At 43.2% G+C, this 27,268-nt stretch overlaps 3 protein-coding genes across 4 annotated transcripts; all 3 read right to left on the bottom strand.

Annotated features, from left to right (window-relative positions):
- Positions 1-910: 910 nt before the first annotated feature.
- banf1 (barrier to autointegration nuclear assembly factor 1) lies at positions 911-4,615 on the bottom strand. Its single transcript, XM_080509174.1, has 3 exons — positions 4,529-4,615; positions 3,034-3,189; positions 911-2,794 (listed from the first exon to the last, which is right to left on the bottom strand). Exons 2-3 carry the CDS (start codon positions 3,157-3,159, stop codon positions 2,648-2,650), a joined length of 273 nt encoding a protein of 90 aa, XP_080365300.1. The 5' UTR covers positions 3,160-3,189; positions 4,529-4,615; the 3' UTR covers positions 911-2,647.
- Positions 4,616-5,844: 1,229 nt separating this feature from the next.
- prdx5 (peroxiredoxin 5) lies at positions 5,845-10,101 on the bottom strand. Its single transcript, XM_080509235.1, has 6 exons — positions 9,976-10,101; positions 7,331-7,465; positions 7,119-7,250; positions 6,945-6,983; positions 6,791-6,855; positions 5,845-6,191 (listed from the first exon to the last, which is right to left on the bottom strand). Exons 1-6 carry the CDS (start codon positions 10,069-10,071, stop codon positions 6,086-6,088), a joined length of 573 nt encoding a protein of 190 aa, XP_080365361.1. The 5' UTR covers positions 10,072-10,101; the 3' UTR covers positions 5,845-6,085.
- Positions 10,102-11,788: 1,687 nt separating this feature from the next.
- Positions 11,789-25,509, bottom strand: esrra (estrogen-related receptor alpha). Of its 2 annotated transcripts, XM_080509499.1 has the most exons (8): positions 25,237-25,509; positions 23,587-23,690; positions 18,836-19,219; positions 17,632-17,748; positions 17,412-17,525; positions 16,768-16,935; positions 16,097-16,366; positions 11,789-15,147 (listed from the first exon to the last, which is right to left on the bottom strand). In XM_080509499.1, exons 3-8 carry the CDS (start codon positions 19,212-19,214, stop codon positions 14,894-14,896), a joined length of 1,302 nt encoding a protein of 433 aa, XP_080365625.1. In that variant the 5' UTR covers positions 19,215-19,219; positions 23,587-23,690; positions 25,237-25,509; the 3' UTR covers positions 11,789-14,893. The 2 variants fall into 2 exon arrangements, with proteins under 2 accessions (XP_080365625.1, XP_080365626.1); XM_080509500.1 differs by lacking the exons at positions 23,587-23,690; positions 25,237-25,509 and adding an exon at positions 22,588-22,690.
- Between the last annotated feature and the right edge of the window lie 1,759 nt (positions 25,510-27,268).

Raw genomic sequence — 27,268 nt, 5'->3', positions numbered from 1 at the left:
AAATCGTTAAAAACAAAAAAAAAAAAAAAAAGCTCCTTTAACTGTGAATCCCGTCTCCATTTTGTATTCTTATATTCATTGGTGGTCCCTTCTTTTTGGCAGTGACTTGTATCCAGCAAGGACGACCCCCCCCCACCCCCAAAGGTTTAATTTAAGGTTTTAACATGTTGCTCATTTCTATAATGTTGCTGTAGTGTGGATGTGAAAGTGTGTGTGTGTGTGTGTGCATTAGGTGCTACTGTGAAAACTTAAGCAACAAGTCATGGCATCTGATCACCGTCGAAATGAGATTTTATAGTACAAATAGCACACGGATATCATCAGAAACACCCCCTGAAAAAGACATGTGGCAGCGAGGGGGGGTGGACATTGAATATCTAATAAGATTCAAGCCATTGAAGCAAATTCAGCTTTCCAGGTTACAACGAGTCAGTGACTATTTTCTATTTCTTTAAAAGGCAAAAAAAAACAGCTGTTATAATGTAATTTAAAAACAGATGTGCATCCTCATTTTCAGAAATCAGATGTGAGGTTTTGCCAGAGTAGAGGGGTCAATCAGTCTAAGATCACTTCTCATTGGCCAGTTTATCAACTTTAAGAATTCACTTGTATCCATAGTTTCTCCATCAAAAGTTCAGTGTTAAGGTAAAGAGAATAGCTCCTCAGAGACCCCCCCCCCCCTCCACCACCACCACCCCGACTCCTCTGCTCTGGATCCAATTCAAAACTTAAGTGGATTTTAAATATCTTGCAAATATCACATTTGGAGCTTTGGCAGGTAAAATGAAAAGGAACCATGGAAAATGAAGCATCAAAATAAAAACCTCCTGTTGATGAAGGGTTTCAGTCTCTGGTGATTTATTTTTTTTTTTCATGGAACAAAAAAAACACAACGCGTGTCCAAATCTGATACTTGCTTTTTTTTTTTTATTATTGTTTTGTAATAAAAAAAGTGATATAAAAGCTGGAAGCTTTTCACAACCAAGAGCTCGCACGCGGGCCAGTGTTGAACAAGCAGCTGCTACAACGGTTACATCCTGATACAGCAATCCTGCAGGCAGCAATGTGGACCGGGGAGGGGGGGGTATACACACTAAACGTGCACTATTTCAGCTTGTAGCTCAGAATGAATTAAATGCTTAAACATATATAAGGCATCTCATGTTTTAAAAAAATACAGTCAGACACAACTCGTCGTCACTGTGTCAAAAGCCTATTATTTCACTTTGCTTTACATGAAGGTGAAACTAAAGTGAAATAATAAAATGTTTTAATTCAGGTAGGGTGACAGATGAGATGGGAGCCGTTTCGGATATGCAAGAAGAAAAACAACCTGTGAAGATTTGAATACATTCTCGCCTATGAGTGGACGAGGATGGACGCCATGTGATCGGCAGTGTTTAGTATCGGGTTTCCCTCGAATCATTGAAAAGACACCTACGTGTGACGAGCTGCAAACCCTAAACATCGACTGTGAATTTACTGTTCCCGGCTGCCTTTCTACTTAAAACCAGCTAATGTTAAACCCACTGATCAGCAATAGAGTGACACGTTCTGTTGACAAGGTTTGAATTCGTTTCATTGGCATCTTTATTTACATACATTTCCATTTTCAGGGTCCAAACAGGCTTCAACCAGATGTGTGGGGTGTGGCCTTGCATCGGGCTTCATTTAAAGTTTAAGTTAAACAATTTTAACAATGTGTGCTCAATTTTTTAAAAACATCTGTAGAGACCACGTTGAGGTTTTGGGTTTCACATTATAAACTGACCACAACCCCGAGAAAAGATACTTCAAGCAAACTAACTTCCTCCATCAGGAAACCATCTGAACATTGTCGGTGCATTTTACATTACAAACCAAACTATGATGTGATGAATTCATAAAAAGAAAAGAAAAGAAAAGAAAAGAAAAAAAAAGAAGTAGTTTCCATCAAATATCCTGATAGCATTTAAATTTGCCAACCAACAGCCAAGGGTGTAAGATGAGTATGAGAATTATCTGAACTGACAGCTTATCTTAGAACACAGTGAGAAATGTGTGCTGAAGTGATCAACAATTTCAGGAGGAAGGGAAATTAAACACAACAAACTAGCAGTGTTGGGCTTAAAACGGCGAGTCTCAGTTACATTAACAATGAACAATGAGTAAAATTCAACCCTGCAGAGAAATTAAATGCAGTATTTTCGTCAACTTGTCTATTGTGAGTATTCCGAACACGAGCGGCATCCCACACAAAAGTAGAGCCTTTGTAGAGTTAAGCTCAACCAGTTGTTCTAGCAGATATTTTGGAATTCTCACATGTATTTCAGCACATTTAGTGTCGCCTCAGTGCTACACACAATTGTGACATGACGTGGAGTCCGAAACAAACTTATTCTATAACAAATCCAAATATTTGCAGTGAAGAGGGACCTTATCAAACCATGTCACCATCTACTATATAAATTACTTCAATAATTACTGAAAGACGCTGGCAGCTATTAGTTTTAACCTACTTGTTGAAGACCACGACGAGGGCGCGAGTCAATAAGCCCATTACTGTGTACAGTGTCAGTTCATACATGTTGTAGCTGAATTGAATGAAGATCACTGAAGAGGTATTGTACAGTTTGGACTTCAGAAGTAGAAAACAATGACTGGGTGTTTATAAGAAAGCGTCGCACCATTCCCTAAGACACCCATAGCAGTCACCTTGTTGTTTGACATTTGCCCCACAGGTGTCCTTCAGCCAGTCTCGGAACAACTCCTCGTCTTTCTTCAGCACCAGAAATTGTCCAAGAACGACATACGCCTGCGAAGGGACAGATGGGAATCAGTGGAGAATCTCGTTAGGAGCAGAGGGAATGGGTTCCCACAAACAAGGGCTCTGTTGTCCAGAATCTATTTAGATTGAAGCACACGATCAATACTCAGTGCAGGGAATACTACATCTATAGTGTTGCTTTCCTGTACGTGAACTTTAGGCATTAAAAGTATAAGTGAATTCAAAACAGCCAAACTATATCTGAGAAAACTGTGTTTGACCATCACCTTGTCAAATCCTTTATCCTCCAGCCTTTTGCCAAGAGCCTCGCCGATGCCTGCCAGAGCCATCACTTTCTTCTCGCCCATGGGCTCGGCCACAAACTCTTTGTGCTTTTGGGATGTTGACGACATGTCTGCTGTTCAGGTTGGACAAGTTCCGAGCTGCAACACAAAAGCACATCGATTTTTATTGAAAGATATTTTCAATAGAATGGCATTGGGAGAATTGGGACTTTTCCACCCCCAACACTTTTGTAGATACGAGTTCCTCCCTTTGAATGGCCTCGGGTCTTAATACATTTCAGAGTTGTGAGTAGAATAGAAAGCATCCAGACCCTTGAGGTCCTCAGGAAGAGGTTTACCAAGTGTTCCTCAAGTCAGAAGAAACATGGTGAAGCAGCTCTTAGTTCCTACGCTGCACACCTGTGGAACAAACTTCCTGCTGAAATACTCCTTTTAAAATCCGGTCTTAAAACACCATTATTTCCCAGGCATTCCATTAAAAACATATTTTAGTCATACCATGACCGTTACCTTAAATGGGTAAGCTAATACAAAACCCCCTTACTAATGCTTTTCCAACAGTAATAATCAGTTCCATACCTGGGAAAGACACCCTAGAGGTGTAGAAATTCTGTCATTCTTAATAAAGCTTTTACTTTATTTCTTTTGTTTTATCCTTATCGCTTTTTCAAATCTATCTCATGACCTCAATTGCTTCGTTCAAGATTCGTGCATTCATTTTCTTAATGAAATAACAGATGCAGAAAAGTCATGTCTGAACAAAACCTAAAAAGAAACAAAGTTTACATTTACAAACACTTCACTGAAATTAGAATAACACGGGGTGTTGATATGCGACATATAAATAAATTGATGGATCAAAATAAAACAAAAAACATTTTGCAATAAGCCACACTCGATCTCTTCGTTTATATCATTAGCACGGATGACTTCTCGCGTGGTATCCTGGGTTATTTTATTTCAAAATGATCAGAATATACACGACTAATAAAAAGCTACGGCTTGGCTCCAAGAAGAAACAAACAAAACACTTTTCTGCTGAGCTGATGCGAGTATCCTGACAGCTGCAGGCCGGAGTTTCCAGAAGCTAACCGTTAGCCACATCGCCATTCAAACCCACGGTTGAATTGCGCGCGCAACGCACTTCAGCGCTAACAGCACAAGCTAACTAACGTGGATACGTTACTACTTATTTCTCAGCGATGAGCCGCTCTCTGTGAGCAAGCAGTGCTCGCTATGGTGAGCCATTTATCCACGCCAAGAGCAGTATGTATTTCATCGTCTCGTAATGCGTTTAAGACGACAACAAAACGAGAGATCTGACTCGAAGCGCCTCGTTAGCGAAACTTAACGCAAATGAAACTTCAACCGAGCCAACTGGTTCTAGATTCCCGACTACTTATCTAAGCACACGTACATCGTATCTCTTCGGCTTAGCTCGTTTGAGCGACGGGACAAAGCAGGAAAACAAACCAACCTTTTAAAAGTGTCGTCGAGTTTAAAAGCGGTGTGTGTGGTTTCTGTTTCTAACAGAACACCGGCGACCACAATGCAGTGCCTCGGCTTTGCGTCCTGACGTCACGAGCCGACGCACAAGAGCCGCGTAGGATAAATAGCGCCGCAATGCCCTTGCGTCATTGCGTCACAGGGTGACGTACGGAGAGGGAGACGAGTGGAGCCGCATTCCAAACAGCCAATCAAGCCGCCCTGGAAATAAACAACATTTCATTATGATGCGCAAAAAAAAAAAATAATTCCCTCCCTGTAACAAAAATCGCTGACACATTTTTAAAGTGAGCACAAATACGTGCAGTGGATATTTAAATGTCTCTGGGTCAGCCTCCTTCTCACGTTCTCCTTATTTGGAAGCATAGCGTCTTCATTATATACCCAAATATGGAATTAATGTGCGACCACATTTATTAATGTCTCTTTTCCTGCCTGCCAGAGACCACGGGTGTCAAACATACGGTCCGCGGGTGAAAACTGGCCCACCAGAGGGTCCAGACCAGCCCGCAAACCATTCACTGTGGGAGGCATTGTTTTCATTAATAGAAGCAGTTTTAATAAGTTGACTACCTTAATGTGCATGGTGTCACATGAGCATACTGTTACTGGTGAAATAAGAACAGTCATCTCCGAGTTTTGTCAAAATGAAACTGAAGAATTGACTTGGGAGCTTTCTGTCAATATAGGCAGAGAATTGCCAAATGTTGAAATTGTATTTACTTCTGTACATTTAAACGTAGAATTTTTGTGAACATTTGCAAATAAACACCTGCTCACAATTATTCAGATTTGATATAAACACGAGTGCAGTGCATGCAGAGGAATCTAAAGCGTGATGGAGCAATGTATGGAAGATTTGCACTAAAACAAAAGGGGGATTCATTTAGAGTTATGGTTGTTTACAGATTATTCCGCTGTCGCTTTACTGGTTCAGACTGCCCGAGATCAAATAGGTCTGTGTGTGGCCACGCAATTAAAAAAGCTTTCACACCCCTGAATTAGATCAATGAGCTGTAATCTACAGTCTGATCCTTTCCCTCCTTCAATCATTGGCTGTACTGGACCTGCTTAAAACTGTATAAATGCTAAACCTTTTATGCAGACATACTGTTTGGTTGAATCAATATTCATTTTTAATTGATTTTACATACAAATCAAAATATATATTATATAAACTTAAAATACTTATCAATATGAAACATTTATCTCCAATCTTTCTTTATATTCACGACTCAAATAAGTGATGGTGAAATAATTGAACATGCAAACAATGATTAACATTACTGACTTGATAAAGTACTTTATTTGCTCATTTGTAACATCAGGATTTCCATTCATGACATAATTGTGCGCATTATTGACCTGTCGTCTCGGTTTCTGACCCTTTGGATCCACACGACATCTGCCGCCGTCTTGGGGAAGCGGGTAAAGCTTGAGCCGGGTGCTACTACAGGGGCTTTGTTAGTGCAACATTGACAGTAACTAAGGGTGTTCCGTTTGGGATTGCCGGGAGTCTTGACTGAGCCTACAGATCCGACAGGATGCTGGATGCAAGACTGCAGGTCAGCCCGGTGCCATCAGGCTCCACGTTGATCTTCTTTACGACTCCGTCTTCCACCAACATGGAATACCTGAAACATGAGGGGGAGGTGAAAACTCTATCGGAAGTCCGAAGAAAAGAAATATGTTGAATTTTCTTAGTATTTTTTTTTTTGTCTTTAAAGAAATCATAACTAAAAGAAATAACTAGAAGTTAAATTTATAGATGTGTGTGAGGGGAATATCCCCAATAATGAATGCAAGTTATACATTTTCAAGTTTTAGAAAAATAGATTTGGAGTTGTTGTTTTTTTTTGCACATCCTATAGTCATGCTGCTCATCCCTCAAATGCATATTCTTTCCAAATGTGGCAACTTTTTAAAAAGAAAATAATCAGGATTTCCTACATTTATCGCAAAAAATAAATAATCTCACAAACAAAAAGTCCTTTTTTTTAATACATACAAGAGTTTTTGAAATGTAAATCATTTAACAGGGAGGAACCCTTTATTCTGGTTTGGATTCCATAACAAACACAACATTGCCGTTCACATCGTGAGACCTTTTTATATCCCAATTGTATGAACGTGCGCAGTGCATTTATGCCTTCATTCATGCAGCAGGAGCAACTGAATTCACAAAAACAACACAATAGCCGATATCCATCCACCGCGGTGAAACAGGAGTTACCTCTTGGACCGCTTGTTCCCGAGAACCTGCACGATCTGATCACTGTCCAGCAGCAGGTCGACCGCCTGGCGAGGAGGGAGAAGAGGAGCCGTGAATGGATATTGTATCAGCGGTAACCAACGGCAACCAACGTCTACCCGCCACTGTAAGTTACCTTTGTGAACGCTCCAGTGGGGTCAGCCAGCATTCGAACCTGCAAAAGAAAGTGGCAGAAAACTCAACAAATGTGAAAGCCATCAGAGTGGATGCTCCAGCTCTTTATAAAGCCTGCTCTCTTATAAAAGGCATTTATTGTTTTGGAAAAATCCCCAAAACCGGGAGGTTGTACCTTGCCGTCTGCTCCGTGCTCCTTTCCCCACGCGGCCATGACGAAGGCGTCGTTGACAGAAACGCACGCCACCTCCTGGACGCCTTTAGCCCTCAGGTCTGCCGCCTGCTGCACGAAACCTGGGAGGTGAGTCTGAAAATTAAAGCGTCGCGTTAAGTGACGTGACGTCCGCAGAGGAACGCACAGGGTCAACGAGTCGGCGTTGGACTGACCTTCGAGCATCCGGGGGTAAACGCTCCAGGGACGGCAAAGAGGACGCCCTTCTTCCCCTTGAAGAGCTGGTCCATGGCCACCTTGTTTCCAGGCTCCCCCTCATGGACCTCCACCGCAGGGAGAGCATCACCGACCTGATGGCGACGGGGAAGACAAAGCTGGGTTACCGTTACTACAAAGATTCATCTTATAGCTCGTCATTGTTTTCCCATGCCTTTAGCCGTGTGTCATGTTTGTCTCACGAGGAGTTAATTTAATGTTTGGCTTTGCTGAATGTTTAACCTGATTTATCCTGCATCTGGCTCATTGTATCAAAACTCCACATGCAAGATAAGATGCAAAACTTCATGAAAATCCTTCACGGGTAGGTCACAATAAAGCTCCGATCAAAACCTAATAAATCTTTTTCAAAAATACAAAGATGTGTGCTTTACACAAAACGTAGCAGTATTTACTACTTCTCAGGAAATCTCACAGACAATGTTTTCACAAGGCACATGGAAGTGTAATTGTAAATCGTTAATGTACGTTAGCAGCACGATCAGAACTACTATTGTCTGAGATCCAATGAACCTCGGTTGATCCGGTCTGTCCGGTAAAACAAGGTGATGTGGTTCATCCAGAAATGTTATGTGTCGAGGCGTCATGGTGATGGAGAATTCATTTGACTTGCAGCAACACGTGAGGTCATACTAAGCCTCGACCCTTGTTTTCATCTGAATTTAATTCAGCTTCATCAATGAAACGGAAGATCCAGAACCCACTGGAACTGAAGTATATATTGATGAATAAAACCCGGGCCTAATATATCTACGACTAAAGATCCTTTCGTTATATTTGCATGCAAGACAAAAGAAAGCTGCAAGTAGGGCAAGTGCCAACCGTACCGAGCTGCAATAAGGCACGTAAAATAAATAAAGCTAAAGGTCAAACTGATTGGTGTGGAGTTTTCCGTGTTTTGAAGTGTGTGCATTGGCATTCCCGGAATAGTTCATGTTTAGAGTGTCTGATGGAGGAAACTGTGTGAAATGTTCAGCGATGTACAATGAATGGGGGGAAATGTGTGTATGGTTTGACAACAATGTGTTTCAGGTATTGGTAAGTTTTGGTTTAAAATATTTTTTTTGTGTGTGTAAACAATTAGAAAGCTATAAAAAAATGTTTTTTAAAAAACAGTGGTAAGGAGCAAGATAGGCAGTTGACTAATGCCCTGAACTGGAAAGTGGCCCCCAAAGAGGGCAGACATTGACACATATCTACGACAATATGACGACGCCCTTTAACTTTGACACAATATACTGGTAATCCCTCTAATGGGGCCCCTACATGTCGTCATAGTGTAGTGACGAAAAGGATGGCCTCCCAACAGGGGGCTTACATTTGGTCGATATCATTAATATTGACCACAGCTTGCAGATTTCCCCTTCATGGTGGCCTCGGCTGGCGACACCGCTCCATCAGTACAACGATACAGTAAGTGAGAGAATGTCTTGCGTTATGTCACTTTATCCCAGTCAACACATTTCCTGACCGCATCTCCAGCCACCCTGATGACATTGCAAATGTGAAAAACAGTTGAAAAGCTTCAGGATCTAGATCAGGAGGGTTAAGCACATTTTATTTCAGGGGCCACATGCAGTCCAATTTCATCTTCAGCGTACCGGGCCAGTTAATAGTGAAACAATAACCTTCAGGTTGAAACTTTTAAATTGCTTCTATCTTGCGGCGCAGAACATATATTATCAAAATGTCGATATTTTATACAAAGAAGAAAGAAATGGAAAGAGTTTGCTCGATTCAGCTTTGAGCTCTGCAATGGGAGCGCATGATTATTAATGACCACTAGATGGCGACAAACTACCACATATAGATGTGGGCAACAAGACCGGTGTTTCAGATTAAGTGGTTTCCCGGATACCTGGTGACTGGAGTCCTTTAGCCTTGTTGATGCTAGCAATAGCATGCGTTTAAAAACGCAGCGGACATCCGTAGCTGTCCCTGCCAACTCAAATCACAGAAAAGGTTTAAAGTGCCGTACCTTTTCTGCGTTATTCTAATATCTACTTTTACTTGCAGTGGCGACGGACGCGACAGGAAGTTGGTCACCAGTCAGCGGGGTAACCGGTTAATCCGAAACGCCGGACTGCTAAATATAAACACTGACATTGAGAGAATGATTAAGTGGCACACTTTATTATCGCAATGAGCGACAAGCAGCAGAGTCAATAAGCTCGATTAAATGCACGCCTGAGACTCTTTAAATATGCCAATAACAGAGGAGGGAAGTATTTAAGCACACGCACAGCGCGTGAAACTGGATCTATAGCACTAGCTTGTTTAAACTGTGGAAATTAACTGGGTAGCAGCTTTAATCACACGGTCAGTGGGTGAAATAAAGTGGAAGAGCTCGTCACTGTAACGTGTCCACTCCCTGGTGTGTGGAGGAGAGAAAACACCCCCGACAACTCTCCGAATAAAGACACTTTATCGCCCTCATATAACAGCTGTCATGGCGGCTGACCTCACAGTGAGGCAGTTAGCTCCACGCGCACACACGAAACAAGGAATACCGTGGGATATTTAGCGAAATAAGACAGAGCGACGCCCCTCCTGTGCTTCTGGGGGGGTTACTCAGAACTCATACCTGGATGGGCATGTTGACGCGGGCAGAGATGTGCAGCAGCCGGACACGCTGGACCGCCGTGGAGCTGCGCAGGACTGTGGATGTGAGGGAGAGCATAGCTTAGCGGAGTGGAGCAATAATAACGCGCTCGTGTGTGTGTGTGTGGGGGGGGGGTTAACGTAGCTTCCAGCGTCTGTCCTGCTAAACCTGCATTTAACTGCGCCACCTGCCATCAAGGAGCCATATGTTCTCAGACTGGGATATTGTTATGCACAAATCAAATTTAACTAAAGTAACTTTTCATCTTAAGTTATTCCAAGGCAGAGGAGTGGGGGTTTCCGGTGTATTAAGTGTTTTTGTTTTGGGCTTTTTTGCAACTGTTAACGATGGCATTAACTTTCTACCTGCGATTTTTATAACAATAACACATACAGACGCAACTCAGAATAGAATAGAATGAAAAAAAAAATATTAATATGTACAAGGCTTAACAATGACAATATATGTATGGAAGAATGGCTTGACAGTAAAAAAAAAAACATTATTTACCGGGAAGAGTTTTAAACCAATATTGCATTTCTGCTACTTTCATAATTTTTCGAAAACATCTCTATTAATATTGATAATAGTAATAAAACATATGCATCACAAAACATAGAATATAACAGAATCTTTATTGCTATTGTTTTGGTTACAATGTAATGCCAAACTTTCGGCGCAACAGTCAAAGGGTATGAAATGAAGCTGAAATTAACAGTAATGGAAAAGCAACATTAATATGCACAAAATGTGTTATGGGAAGTTAAAAAATAAAAAACAACACATACACAAATGTAATGATTTAAAACTTCAAAACTAGTTTAAATAAAATATATTCCTCACTGGATTTCTGTGAGAAGTCGTGTTCTGTTCAGTTATGTTGTTTGGACTTAACACTAATTTAGCGAGAGAAGGAACAATAATAGGAACACTTCTCTGTAGCTAATAGAAAAATTGAACGCTTCATGGAGGCTGAATTAATATATATTGTATTGTAGTGGGGAAAAGTGGCCGGAACTATTATTTGTTATTTAGTATAGTCGTGTTTTATATTTAAATGTCAATTGGGTAGCTCTTCAACTGCAGCTAAATTGAGCAATAACATACGTTCCCATACCGGGAGTCGAACCCGGGCCGCCTGGGTGAAAACCAGGAATCCTAACCGCTAGACCATATGGGACTGGAGAATGACGTGAGCCAATAGGAAATATGGCTGAGAGTTCAATTATCCTGACAAACAGGTACTTAACTTGTTTTTTTTTTTAGAACTGGCCTTGCCGTCAAATTCAGTGTTGTCGTACCAGTTTGTACCACATAGTGGCGCAGTGACAGCCTGGGGTGTCTGGCAGTCTTTCCTCAGTGTAACTGAAGGGAATGTCCTCATTGGATGGGTAAACATATCTGCAAACCTCAAACTATGGGAACAGAGTTTATAATACATATTCTAATACTGTACACACTATTTTACTATGCAGAACCAGCCAAAATGGTTAAAGTTCACACAACGTGAGCATTTTTCTCACTGCATGGTTAGTTTTGAAGATGAGAAGCAAGTTAAGAAGTAATCTCAGCTCAATCTATAATACCTGGGTGTCTGCAGAACGACAAAACACACACACACACAAAAAGAAACATCCAAAAGGAAAGGATGAGCCAGTGATATGTGGTGGTGGTGTGTCCATTTATTACACAACACAAAGCAATAATCCACTCCCTGCTCTGCACCAGACAGTGGAAGATCTCACTTTTTTTTTTCACAGTGATTTCTTCTTTTTTTTCTCTCGCTTTAATGTGGACATGTTTAGACAAGGACATCAAACTTGTATCTAAATGGAAAAAAAAAAAAAAAAAAAAGCCTACACACAGAAATTCACAGCCAATATCACACACAGGAATAAAGCAGTGTCAACAAACAACAGTAAATTGAGTAAAAAATAGAATTTAATCATTTAAATAGTCTTTCAAAATACAAACATTGATTTGAACTTCTAAATAATATAACGTTTAGTCGCTATCTGTCAGAATAACTGGCAATGTTAAATGTACACTGTGGCTATACAAGGAAATATGTGAGGTTTGGTAATTTGTTGTATTGCTCATTTATGTTAATGCGCACATACGTAGTCAAACCTACAGATGACTCTAGAATTTGAACTGTGACACCGCGGCTGATCCTCTCGCCGCCCGCAAGCCAGAGTAACTAGACATCTCTGTCTGCTGACATTTAAAAACCTAACTTTGCATATATGGCCGTGTTAATGTGGAGGAACTTCACTTTGAAATGTGGCTGAGAGACTTGGTTAGAAAACAACCTAATAACAAAAACCTGCAGACACACACACACGTAAGCATGTTAAGTACGAAAACGTGTCCGAACAGGTGAATCCAAGAGTGGCGTTTTGGAAGTTGATGGGACAGTTCACAGGCTTTTGACCACGACGGCCGTAAAACGCACTCCGTACCGTAAAATGAGCCGCGGACGCCTTCAGACTGGGAACAGATGAACTCGGACGCTTGCGAGAAATCTCGTGAGCTTTAGAAAGGTACAGTATGCTAGATTTTAGTGACGCCGCCTGCGAGCACTGGGTGGCAGTAGTGAGTCAAACTGAACGCAATGCGGTCGCAGGCAATTCGATAAAAGTCTGGAGAAGCTTGAGAGAAATTAACAGATTTCCCATGTGTTTACTTGTTTCGCCGACTGCGTTAGCACTTGTGCGGGACGATCTCGCAAAAGTGCTACTTTCAGTCCAAGAAGAGCTCAAATCAGACAAGACACCAGAGCGTCTGATGACATTCTGTCATGTATAACTAGCTAGGAGAAGTTTATCTTCTGTAGCTGTTTGAAGGCAACGACTAGAAAAAAAACAACAAACATATTGTACCTTTAAAGTTTGTCAAATGAAAAAAGGACCATGACGGTTCAGTTAGTCTCCAGTTATTTAGCTGTCTAGCTCACTCTGCCTCCTGAGGTAGCCTTCTGTAGCCACACCAAGCCGAAAGAGCAAATTTGTTCCCCAAAAAACAAACGATCAGCCTTCCAAAAAAAAAAGCACACAATTGAAATAAAACAAGACAATCAGCATTCATTTCATCCTGAACGGAAAGCTTCATTTCAATACCAAACCCACGAGTGAGTCACAACGTAAATAAAAAAAACAACCTTTAAATCCTAGAAAGGAACCTGTATGAAAAAGCTTTTTCTTTTTTTTTGCAGTTTTTGTTTTTCATTACAAACATCAGTACTCTGTACGCTGCACAAATATCGTAATGGGCGATTGGATCACATTTGCTGGCTTTATCATTTCCCACTATAAATTGCATGTTTGTTTGAATGGAACTGTACATGGCTAAAAGTGTAATGACCTCTTGGCCGCAGAGTGTCGTCACTCGGGATCAGACCGTGGCATCAGACGCTGTAGGTTTTGCATTGCACGTGGAGCTTTACAACAATAATCCCTTCAGACTGTGTACAAACCGTCCCGACGACGACTTTCAAGAGTTCAACACCCAAATGGGAAATGTTGCATATGTTGCATTTCTTGTTGCTTCGAGCCTGGTTTTTTTTTTTTTTTTCCCTCCCCCTTCTTTCGCCGGGAATTCCCAAAGACTTGTGTCCATCACACTCTGAAATGTTGGAGAACTTTGCAGGCGAAAGCTGCAGCCGACTCACATCTCTCTCTGTACAGGATAGTGTTACAAGTTTTATAGCATTTATGAGGAGGGCGGACCTTCCGAACGCACGGCGGCTGAAGTCGGTCGCAGTGGTTCTGGTGGGAGGGGAGAATATATTCGAAAAGCAGATGAGGCTGATGTGTTCCTGTTCGACTCACTGCTGTAGCCACAGTTGTGTTCGTCCCTGAAATCAGTGGAGCACACACATACACACACACGCACACACACACGCGCACGCGCACACACACACACACACACACACACACACACACCTGTCTGCATGGAAGCCACTTTTTTTTTGTGTGTACCGTCACCTTCCGAGTGAAGCCTTTTATCTGCACATAATCTTCATGTATCACTTTTCCTCGACAACCATTGCACAACCTTTTATAAAGAAACCTACACCAGTGGCTCCCGACGCTTTAATTAGCCCCAAACGAGCCACTATTTTACTCTTAAGAGAATCTAATAACCAGTTTATACTTAAAGATAGACTTTAAAAAAAAAAAAGAAGAAAGAAATCAGCACTTGGAGGGGGCAAAGAGTGAAGATCGACTGATGTAAAAAATAGATGTCTCACCATTTTATCCACATTTTGAATGTGACAGACAATAATCGAGTCATTATATTGCTTCTTTTTTTTTTTTTTTTTTTTTTTAAACATATTGCAAGTAATTCCTATGGTTTGCCTACAACGGCACGCTAAACTATAGTAAATACAAGCACTTCATGTGCGTTTCAATCTGACCGCGTACCGGACCCTCGAGCGTTTATGCCAGATATGGTTTTATGGCTTTTCTTCAACAGACGGCGCATCGGTTTGAAAAGTTCAAAAGCCACACGCCTGCAGTCTGTTCTTGGGGCAAAGTTGTTCTTCAGTGGTAAAGTAACTGCAGACAGACGCGGTGATGAAACATGCCATGAAACTGTTGCATCTGTGAAATGCTCCGGCATTAGCGTTCGGCGTTTATTCGCTCGTGGATCTTGGGAGGCTTTTACTACAGTTTGGCAGTTATGTTTGACTGTTAATAGCCGATTTCCTCTCTCAGACGTGAACAAATGACGACTCTCCCTCTCTCGTCTCATCGTGTTTTCCTTTCTTCTCGTAGTCTTAAGAGGGGAAAATATTTCCTCGTGATGAATTCTCTAACAAAAGCTTTCCTTTTTTTCATAAACCATCTCGACTCTGCTGGGTCTCCGTCATCGTCCCGGCCGTAGCGACGCGGCTCTACGGGGAGTCCATCATGGCTTCCAGCATCTCCAGGAATAGTTTGTGCATGGGTACGCCGCCGCGGGTCTTGATGCTGTAGAAAGTGGTAAGAGCTCGGCCGGCAGTCTGTCGGAGGAGCGGCAAAGTTAAAAGGAGGCGCCCGGCCCGCTGGGGGTCGTCCGGGCGCCGCTGGCACTCCAGCTCCAGCAGGGCCTGGTGGAGGAGGTCCCGCAGCTTCTGCACGGCCTCCATGTCCTCGATGTAAACGGAGTCTGCGGGAACAGGATCAGAACCGTGATCAATGATCAATGGCCTTTGAGCAGAGAGGACTTGAGGGGAACAAAATGTTTATGTAAATCTATGATGTTCCCGAGGTTTTCTGGGATTTTATTTATTTATTCGCCATCTGCAGCACTTTTACGACTTTGAAAAAAAACGTTTGACTCCCAAGAAAATACCTGATAAACATCTTGTATATGAGTTTTTCTCTTTGCACGCTTAAATATAAACATCTAGAAACTGTCGCAACTTTCTCACTTTACACTACCGACAGTCATTAAAAAAAAAAAGCTATCTATTGCTATCAGCCGCCACCTTACTTGGATTAAAGATACTGAAAGTGGTGAAAACTGCGAGTTTTGTCACTTGTCTCTGCAATAAGGCCAACACTGCTCCATCCTGCACCTTGTGTAGTTTACTACACTTTCTGCCTTGAAATGTGTGAATACTGTTAATATCGAGTTTTATTACAGTTCTATACATTTTGAAATCAATAGTGTTTTTTTTTTGTCATTTTGTTGTTATATGTGGGCTGCTGAAAACTTGACTTTCTCTCGGGAATTATAATCAATTCATCTACCTATCCATCAATCTATTCATCCACATGATCTCTATTATAACTTATGTAACAACTTAAGTAATCTTCACCCAGTTCAGATGAAACTTCAAAGAAATGTGTAGATTTTTTTTACTGTTTGATGCATCACATATACCAAAATTAATATCCAAATGTCTGCTAATAATTAAGCTGGAATGTCGCCAAATGGTTAAAGTTGACGAGCAAGGTAAAGATGATCAATCTAGACAGGTGGGGAAAACCTCATTCAATTTTTAAAAAAATGCTTATTTTAACTGTATCAGGCATCCCAGCAACATGAGAAAGTTTGGAGTGCAATGAAGATTCTATTTTGACGTACCAAACAAGAGTCTGTGTGTACGCACCTGAGTTAGTGAGTGCGATGGCTTTTAGCATGACAAACTCCTCGCGGTCCACGTTTAGCGCACGGAAGCGGCGGGCGAGTTGACTAATTGCTGCATTGAGCTCCGTCAGTCCAGCAACGCGCGACATCTCCTCGTCAAGGACAAAATCCTCGGCGAACACCACCTCGTCCTCGCAGCCGAGCGAGCGATACGCGACACCCAGCACTAGCACCTCCAGCCACACCGACTGCAGCACTGACATCTGGTCTGCCAGAGACAGCGACAGGAAGCCTGCAGCAGGAAACACGGGGGAGAGAGACGTATTGAAGCACTATAGACGCAGTTACTATGCCTTATGTAGAGGATTATTTATTGTGAATACCTGGTGGTGGAAATGCATTTAATTAAAGCGGTGCATCAGTCCCCCCCCAGCTCCTCCCCACCCCTCATGCACTGAGTTAATTTACTGATGTCGTACATATGCATTACATTGTTCAGCCTGCAGAATCAGGTTCAAACAGGCCATTCATAATGATCCCGATGATCAATATTCCAGTCACAGCCAGGGTGAAATATGACACAGCACGCTTGTTCCTATTCACTGAGAATGGATCACTAAATCTTTTCCACTGCTGCCATGCTGTCACTGCCTCCCCTCCCCTCCCCTCCTCCGTTCTCACTGCATCTCTTACCAGGAATGTGTTTGGCCCAGCCAATGATCACAACCAGCTCACGGTCGGCGAGGTCGCAGAGTGTGGTGAGCGTGCGCTGGGCTGTGTCGGGCTGCAGAGGGTCGGGCATGGCGAATAACTTTTCCGGCTCCGCGACCAGGAGGTGGGACACGATGATGTTGGAGGAACCTGCGACACCGCACAGAGGATTTATTGCAAGGAGACCCAGACGTTTGAACAAAACTGCACTTTGCACAGCGCCCGTATTCATCTTGCAAGGACGCATACTCCCCCTGAAGATGTAGGAGGCTGATACGACTCCTTGTTAACACACAAGAGTCTCTGAGAGGACGCCAGCGCCAGTCCTCCAACTTTAAGACAGATTCCATTTAAATTTGTGCTAATAAGCACTCCATACTTGTTTTATTTTTTTCAAACCAAAATACCATTTCAGGCAGCAGAGGGCGCTGTTTAATTAGAGACTCTTAATATTTAGCCACTTCTATGAGGCAGGAGATGTTGACAGTAAAAAGCCACTTTCTGATGAGAGCTCAATGTCAAACCCAGCGAATGCGTGAAGTGGCTGCACATTTATGGCGGCGGTAGAATTTAGCTACAGCTCTGGATAAAATGGGAACAAGAAGTATCTTGTGCTTGCGAACCACCTTTTTCACTCTCTTTCGTCAGCGGTAGAGGGGCACTCTGGTATGTTGCATTCTCCACTTCTGGGCGCCTTTTGTACTTCTGCCTTCCACCTCTGACCCGGTCCAGACGAACACCTACATCATGCAAGATTAAAAAAAAAAAAAAAAAAAGTTAAACATACACAATATTATCTTTAGAGACTGTAGAGCAACACAAGCTTCTGTGTCCTGAAGCACTCACCCTCTTTCAGCATGCCTACTTTGAGGCACTTGGTAAAGCGGCATGCCTGACAAGCCTTTCTGCGCCTTTTGGTGATCTCACACTCGTTTGACGCAGGACAGCTGTATTCGATGTTACCTTTAATGAAGAACAGAACATGTTTCACATGTTTACGCCAGGTTTTTGTGGTTTTCATATAAAAAAAAGATGAGGCTGGGGATTTTCATTGTTGTACCATAGCTAATATACATGTTATTATATGTCACTTTTTTTTTTTATTTCCTGTAATTGCAAATGTTCTCTACAGAGTTGTACCTAATAAACATCCATGTCACCTCAAGTTCTCATTATTTTAAGTCCGGACTCATTATTCTAGGCTGTTAAGGTAAGATAATTAGGTGTCGTTCAATGTGAAATTTCTTGAGGCGCAAATTACTCACAATTCTTTCTGTATTCATGCATATTACATGGAAACAATTGAGGTCTTATTTGCAAGATTTTACATATCATATATCTTGTGTATATATAGTGCATGTAAATATCCTCAAAACTATAAACTTGTGGTATATTGTACAGACAAATCAGGCACCCAGAAAACACAGTGCCTCATATATACAGTTCGTGACCAAGAAAAGATTTGTTAGAATCAGGAAAATGTAAGTGAAGCCAATCACACTGACGTCAAACTGTAAAGTTGTTGCAATTAATCCTTTAAGAAATAATTTTTTTTCCAAAAACAAAATCTCAGCGAGATTCAGAAATCCGAACTGAATTCTTCGTCTCTGCCTTCAGCTAAACGTTTGTGGAAAAAGTCTTGTTTCGGAAACTGGTAAAAACGACCACGGCCTTTAACTTGCAAAATCTAACGAGTCCACCCTGAAGTTGAAGTGGACAAAATGTGTTGGACGCAGTGAAAATCACTCGAGGCGTTCGTGATGAATCTCGTTGACAATGAGGGAACGGATGCGAGGTCGCGGGTCATCATGACCTTTGACCTACTAAATGGGCCGTGGTCATCTTTACGGTCAGGTGGCCGATTTATCTCGATGTATTGAAACCGATTGCTGGTGTTCCTACTATAAATATATATATATATCTTACAGAAGGACAGAACATGTCAAATCATGTGTGTAACCAAGGTTACATTTCTATTTTGTTATAAATGCACCGAATTTAAGTTTTTGATGAAGTTGGAAGTTGACTGTGTTGTGCTGCCAACACCCACCTTGAATGGTTCTCTTGAAGAAGGCTTTGCAGGCCTCACATGACGCTACGCCGTAATGGTAACCTGAAGCCACGTCGCCGCAGACGAGACACAGCCTCTTGGGGAGCGTGCTGAGGGCGTACTTGCATCGCCCGGCCCCGTTTCCAGTGGATCCCTCCTCAGCCCCGTCGCCCGCCTCTTCTTTGAAGTGGCAGTGCAGAGCCGGCGTGTAGAGCGGCGGCGAGTAGCGCTTAGTGCCGTCTCCCCTCATCCCTCCGCCTCCGCTCTGCGAGGAGTCCGAGGAGGCCCCGCCGGGGCTGATCCGACCTCCCCCGCCTCCCTCTGGACTGCTCGGTTCGGCCTTTATGTACACGTCTGACCGACGGTCCCGGGAAGACATGATGTCTGGAGGGCGACAAAACAAAGAGAGAAAGGTCACAGTAAATAATGGCCGTCCCCGCCCCCTCCCCCCCCCTCCTCCTCAGATCGTCGCCGCTTAAGACTCTTTTCATTCACCTGGCAGAGAAACACCTTCTTCACAAAATAGCTGCAACCTGACATTTTCAGGCTGTTCAGTCTTTTTCAAGCGGAAATGAATTTCAACAGAGGTGCATTATTTAACCTTAGCATACCGTAGTTATAAATACCATCAAAGCGTCACATTTCGTGTTTGCATTTTTTCTTCCATGATGGGCACCGAGGCCTCAGCCCCTGTTTACAAGTATAAACAAACCACGACTGTTTGCACTGATGCGGGGGGGGGGCGTGGGATGCTTGGAGTGTAAACACAGTAATCTGAAGGAAGTCTTATCAGGAATACAAGGCCTTAATCCAGCAAGAGATAAGAGCAAACTTATTTAAACTATCAATCAAGGGAGCATATATTTAATCTAGATTATAACTAAAGAGAAAATGTCCAGAATTTGTGATGGGTGCATGTTCACGTTACAAAAAAAGATGACGCGTCTCCAACGCGGGTCAAGATCCTCCAAAACCATCCTGAACTCAGCAACGCAGAACCTTTCCAGGCTAATATGAAAGCAGATCGTCCTTGGATCATTGCCTTTGCGCAATGCCTTTGTTTGCAACATTTCTGGCTATTAAAATAGCCAAGGTGACAGGATGAAGGTCACTGTGCTCATAAACAGTGGTCACTCTTCCTTATCCAGACATATAACTTACATTGGAGCGAGGCAGGAAGAGTGCTGCAGTGCCCTTCATGTCAGCCAAAGACTTTCTGTACTTTTCTGTTTCATTACAGAAACCAGCAGGACTAATATATTGTACCTGTGATGAATGCACTGCAAGTATACGAATACAAGCACATAAAAAAAAGTTGACGACCCCAATAGTGGCTCTACTGTACCGTTTCTGCAATTGTACGGTTTTAAGAGGAGGAAGAAATGTGGCACACTTTCTGCACTGAAGAGCACAGAACAAGTTTGCAATCAGTTTGCCAACATCGACAGTCTGAAATTAAAATCCATTCAAACTCATTAAATTAACATTTTAAGTGAAATGAAGGTGTTCATGATTTAAAAAAAAAAAAAAACCCTAGAAGACAGCATTCAATTCCCTAAGTGTGTGCATATTTCCATCACCACATGCAAACCCAATCTGGATCCTTAGAAGTAATTCAGTTTCAAACTTTTAAGCTGTGACTCGACTCTGGGTAACTCGGTTTTAACGCCAGACGTCGGGGGTCCCCACTGTCAATAAGACATCTCATCTTTTACAAGTAAGACAATCAGCCTGAAAGCAGCCTGATCTCTTTAACACACAATGCAGCAAAATCCAAAAAGTGTCCCGCATGAAAATAAGCAGGTTGGATTTCAGTGTGAGCAAAGTGTCCAATACTTTGCTTTTCTTCAGTTTGTTGTCGTAACCCTAATATATAACACGGAATTCACAGAAAATAGGCTTCGTCTTTCCTTTATTTAATGAAAAACAGCCATTATTCCTGATGTTTTGCTTGCAGTATTTATGGAGGATGTGTTGAAGTGACTGCTATAATTGGTCACTGTGGTTGCAATTTGAGAAAAAATAATAATTATTGCTCAGGAGTAAATACATCTCCTTTGTGAACTGTCCACATGTAGGTAAGCCTCTGCTAATGTGTGTTCGGGTTGTTCACAGCCGTGGCGCTTGGAGAGCTCAACACTGTGCGAGGACGACGAGATGATACTCTGTTGTCTAATTAGCCTTAACGCCGTGAAGACCTGAAAATCACTTTTCACATGCAAACTATATACTCTAGCAATTACAGTGCATTGTCTCCTCTTCGTTCATCGGCCGGACTCACAATCTTCTAGCATCCTATGAATTACTGCAATGATTTAAGGCATTGATTTTCAACTCAATATGCAAAGCTTGCCCTAGACACCCTGGTGACATGTGAATATTAACCATAACATCAGTTGTTTTGTTTTAAAGCATGGATAGAAAACAATAATCTGAGTATATTCGAGGAGAGGCACAGCAGTCCAGCAGGAGGAGGATTTTTCTACCTCGTCGTGGCTGTAGCATTTGTCACAGCTCAAGGAAGGTTGAAACCTTTATAGGATGTAATCAATAACAGCCGAGATGTGTGCCGTTTGTCTGCAACAGTGTGCAAAAGTATTAATAGATTTCTGACTCTATACTACACAGTTATGGTTAAAAGACCAGGTCTTGAGTAACAACTCAGCCCCAGAACACATTTCACCTTATTTATAGACCATGATCCTTTGAAAAAAAAAAAAAAACATTTTCTGGTCCTCTTTACACAAACGGCACTGATAAGACACCCTGTTACCTCCACTGGTGAACACTTTATTTCATGTCTGCCGTAGCCACGGCCTGAATACAACTAGTGTGTTGAAGGTGATCAGAGCCCAGATAAGGCTTGAAAAGTAGGTTTAAATCTAAAAAAGAAAAAGAAAAAAAACAAACACAGGAAGCTAATAATAAAGTCAAGGGGGAAAAAATGAGTCAGCTGAAGCCATTCAAGCATATTGGCTTCCATTCATGTATGTGATACATTGAAATGCGACTATTGATGATCCAAGACAACACAGAAGCTTAATACAAGCCCCAAGGTACATTTCGCTATGAAACAAGAGTAGCTTTATCATATTTATCACCCCAGCAGATAATCTCATCCTTCTCTGCTGGCATACACTCTCTTTGGAGTTTGCCCTCTTAGGATATGAGCTGTGTTTGGCAAGCAGGTCACGGCAAAACCTCCCCTGTTTAAAGTTTATCTTACTTGGACCAAGTTTTTTTTCTTTTTTTTTTCTTTACGAAGCCCAGTCAGAACCGGCAGAGGTCACACAGAATACGCATGATTAGATGCTTCTTTTTTAAGTGGGCCAGCGGGTGTCCCTCCACCATGTGCACCTCTGGGCGACATCTGCTTGGAGGAAATCAGGAACTTCCAAAAAAAAAAAAAACATGACACGAGAAGCGGAATGAGTGCAGACTGGTTTTTGGTTTAACGCGTCTGTCCGGGAGTTAAATGCAGCCGGGGCCTGGCTGAATGGCTTCGTTATCTCGTCAACTCGCCACAGAAACGTGCTGTTGTGTATCGCCAGCTGCTGTCAGCGTGTTTGGAGCCACGTTAGCACGAGCTGCTAAGCCTCGCGAGCGCGTAGAGGAATACGCGCAACGTTAGCAAGCCCGTGGCTAACCGAGCTAGCCGCGGCTCGCTGCTAATCCTGACTGACCGGCTCTTGTCCTCCAGGAAGCCGGCGACGGGAGGGGGGGGAGGTTTATTTTCGTCGGCCGCATCCTACCTGACAGACAGGGACTAGTAGCGGCAGCACTTAGCGTTAAGTCCCCCCGCGGCGTGTTCACATGGCACGGCTCTGCCTGCTGCTATAGCCCCGGTTCTTCGCCCCTGTCGGCTCAGAGATGGGCCGGGCTTCACTCGGCTCCGTCTCTCGGCTGCTGGAGGAGACCGAGGGGGGAGGAGTGTGTGGGGAGGGGGGGGGATCTGGACGGATCCTCTGGCTGGGGCTCCATAGTTCAGGGAACAGTCTGCAAACCGTCCCCACTCCAAGCTTTATCATTAATTCAACGCCACATTAACAGGCCGGTAGCCCACACTTCCTTCTCTTGTAAACTACATGATAGAGAAAAAACGCACTCTAGGTGAGATGATCACATAAGGTCTATATGTGTGTAATATAAACACACACTATACTATGTAGACTCTTATAATTACACAACTGATATGGTGACAATTCAATCATCATATCTGAGCATTCACTACAAATCAATGACAAGCTGACATTTCACTTGTCTGCTGTATTGATTGAGATTTCAACCATTTGCATTCTTTCTTTACTTTGTATATTCTTACCTCCTTGCTGCATACAGCATCCCTGATACAAACAACTTCAAAGTCCATCAGACCAGCACCTTTATTCGCACATTGATTCATACTACTTAGGCAGAGCTCACACTCCTCTGTTCTTTCCACCGCATCCTCTCAAGCCGGGGTCTATGCACTTACAGCAGACTGAAATACATATCCCAGTTGCAGATAATGATCCTGGAGCATCTGACAGCTACAGAATAGTAGGGACCTCTTGTAATATCTCAGGCAGGAAATGAAAAGTAAGTACAGTAGGATCCCTCCAATTGTCTTGGGTACATTTCTTATCCCATATTCCCTCTGAGTATACTTGTTAAAAAATAATGGCGGCGGAAACATGTCGGTACCTGCATGGTCGTACATGATCCTTGTAGAAGTATAGGGTAATAACATCATATTCTAAATGGCAGCTTACCTGTTTGGCCAACAGAAGATCGAAGCCTATGTGTCGCTCAATCACACTGGCGGCTCAGGGAAGTAAAGTTGCTGTGGGCTGAAGTAAAGCAGTTATCAGGAAACCTGCAAAAAATAAGAAAAGGCTTTTTTGAGTATCATCCAAGTATTTACAGGAGGATCACTTTTCTTTCTTTCTTTCTGTTTTTTTTTTAACTATTCTACATTTGTGTTAGAATCTCTGTATGCCTGCTGCATTAGCCCCAAGATGACCAGAAGGTTTAAGTTAATTTAAAAGATATGCTATGTATGTACTCCTAAAATTGACTTTCTTTTCATAACCCTGCCTTTCTGTCCGGACTTCTGCGTGCTGCTGGAGTACCCTCCCCCTTACACTGCATGACACACTCCAAAGGTCACAGTCACAGGAATGCTTGAAGGACAGACAGAGTAAAGCCAACACCTTGTCTCTCGATCAAACTCAGTTGCAAGCCGAAGTTTGGCGATAACTCCCTGTAAATAATTAAAGGCAGGAGATTTAAGGCGAATGGATAGCAAGGACAGTCTAAATCTGACTCAGATCAAACCTAAAAGACTTTTTTTTTTTTTTTTGGGGGGGGGGGTGAAATTGGGCATTTCTTTTAAGCAACTTCCACCTTGAGTAACAACAATGGTGATGTTTTGTCCACTTAAGTTTGATAACAACTGCATTGTTACTAGAATTGTTTAACGGACCTTAACGATTTTGATCAGAGCAAACAGTTAAATAAAGCTATAAACTTGGAACACGTGTTTTGTTCCTTGAATGAAACACCACACAGTGCGGTCCTTCTTTTTTTTGTCTTTAAGTGCTGTAAAACTCTTCTTATCGGGGACCTGATAGCGGGGACACCGGCGGACAATGCGCCTCACGCAGGCGGTACATGAAACTCACTTTGAGGGGCTTTTAAATGCGGCGCACTGTGGAGACGGGAGAGAACGGCACCCAGGGGTGACCTTGCCCACTGATCTGGACCGGTGAAAGGTTAATTGCCAAAGTGGATTACGCCTCGAGATCAGTGATCTCAATCCCGGTCCAGCAGGCTCGGTGACTTACACAGTTCAGTGTGTTAACGGCGCACAGAAGAATAACTCCGGAGATTACAATGCATTGCTCAAGTGTTGAAGAAGTGCAGAGCATGCAAGGGGGGGGGGGGGGGGGGGGGGGGGCATCGTTCGTCGCATCTTGCTCACTCCTGGCCATGCAATTCTTCATTTACGCCATGACTAACCATGCATCATACTAATTAGGGCATTTCTGTAGGATTTTTCCGTCTTAACCTTTAACGCACTGGGTTGTATTGGATAGAGAGAGAGAGAGAGAGAGGGAGAGAGAGAGGAGGGGCATGAGTGGGCTATAGGACAGAGGACGCGTGTGCTGTAAATTATTACACGATGCAATGCCATACAAAGTATTTATTCAGTGCCTCCTGCCCCCCTTCCTGCCCCCCTTCCCCGGTTGGTTTCTGTGTCCAGGGCGAACTTAGCGGCTCTGCCAGGCGAATCGTGCATGCACATCAGGCTGCCGTTAAGACAGCTGACGAGATTAACAACAGCCCCAAAGCCCCACTGTGGGCTCAGCCTCTGCAGCAGAACCGAGTAATAATAAAGAAAAATAATAAATCATACTTACTGAGAAATATAAGTGCATTGCAGGGTTGTTGTTTTTTTTTTCTGTGTTTTTTTTTCTCTTTTAATCTGAAGTCAGTCAAGTCCCCGCGGTCGGAGAGTCCACAGTCGGCTGTGCTGAGCTCGAGCGGAGCTGGGGGTTTAATGGCGACGTCGGAGCCTGGCCCGGCTTCCTCACATCGCTTCACGGTGTTACCGGGCACCAGAGGCGATGTCGACCACCGGGAGACACCGTGCTTTTATTCGGCTGTTCGGTTCCGTACCCCGGCGACACAAATCCCCGTCTTCGGCTTCCACAACTGAGCTTGTAGTTGTCTATCTGCATCAAGCTAGCGCATCGAAAACTGCAGTGTCCGGTTAAGGGATTTCAAAATAAAACTAGACGGCGCTAGTGAAACGTTTGTAATTTTTCGCCAGCGGGGCAATATCAAAAAGTGAAGCCAAAACCAGCGTTAGACAATCACTTCCGACTATGTGATCACAATATATGATCATTAAACCGCCATACTAATTCTCTTCATCGAATAAGCGCGCCGAGGGATTTTAGTTTGACGAGCTCAAAGCGCACAGACGTCGGTTTCCTCCGTGTTTCCTCACGCGGGCTTTACGCATGTCAGTGACGTCGTCCTGATCTCGTGCCTTTCCTCCTCCCTCCGCCTCGGTTTGCGTCCGTTGTGTCTCCGTTACGTCCGCACGCACCTTCCACAGCGTCACCCGCATTATAATCAGGGCCGCAACTCCTGGAAAAAAAAATATGACCCGGTTATTACTGATGTAGTCCAGGTACATACACCGAGACACGAGCCTTATAAAGAGCTGATGTCCGGTTCCAATATCTGGATTTCTCACAGCTGCAAACCATTTCCCATTAAAAAGACAAACCAACTTCCTATTAATACCCAGCCTATGATTAAATGCAACTTCCCTTGGTTTTATGTCCTTTTATAGCAGTCTTGTAGTGATTTCAATGTAAAGCACAATTACTTCAAGAATGGCCTTTATCACGTTTAGAATATGACACAAGCCTTCTGGGACTTCTACAAAAAGAGGTTCCATGCAAAGACCTCTATGGAAAATGTAGTCATGCTGTCGATCTTGTGACACTGAACCGGCTCACCAGCACTACACGACCTGGACTGAAGCCAAAGAAGACAGGAGATCAGTAGATCACTGCAATGGGATGAGAGAGACACATAATGGACGGCTAGTAGTAGAAAGACAGAGGGGGGGAAAAGAGGATAAACAGTTGCATTCAATGTAGAATCCCCCCCCCCTTATCAAGAAGAGACTGAACTTTTTCTGAATGTATTTTATTCTTAATAGAGAAGATAACAACAAATCAGTGGTTTTTCTGTCTAACTTGCAGCCTTCTGCTTCTCGAAATAGGCTCTCCAGCATGCCTGGTAACAGCTGGCGCTGAGGGAGGAGAAGAGGAGCTGTCACACAAGAGTTGACGAGCTTGTCCGTGGATTTGTAAAAAAGATCTGAAAATCAGAGAAATGCGGTAGAAACGTGACACTCTCCTGCGTTAGTGCCAGTCTGGATACGCACGTATTTCCCACCCACCCCCCAGCATTATCTGCGCCCTAATTGTGGACCAATAATAAACTGGTGTGAACCAATAAGCAGCGCGGTGACACTTGCTCCGTGTCAGAAGTGCGGGATGTGGACACACACGCAGCCCCGATGCGGTGCGCCGCGGCGGCTCGGGACGGGATTTTCGCCGTGTGCGCGCACGAGAGGAAAAACTGACGGCGGTGTCATTGCGACCTTGAAGCAAGGTCATCCAGTCTCTGCTGCAGACACTGCAATTCTGCGGGGCTGCATCAGAGCCTCCCGCTGCAGACTCTGCATTATCCGGTCACACACACACACACACGCACACGGAGCCGGCCATGCCACGGTCATTGGATTCACCGGAAAGCTGGAAAATGGGATTGATTCGACGCACTTTATATTTTATGATTTACCGCATTAGAATGCCGGACGCGCGTCCGTCTGACACGCTTATAAAGATCGAGGCCATGTGCTGAGTG

Source organism: Blennius ocellaris (genome assembly GCF_963422515.1).
Source record: "Blennius ocellaris genome assembly, chromosome: 14".
NCBI classification, from domain to species: Eukaryota; Metazoa; Chordata; class Actinopteri; order Blenniiformes; family Blenniidae; genus Blennius; species Blennius ocellaris.
The sequence above is the reverse complement of the archived record's forward strand: the minus strand, read 5'-3'. Positions and strand labels throughout refer to the sequence as shown.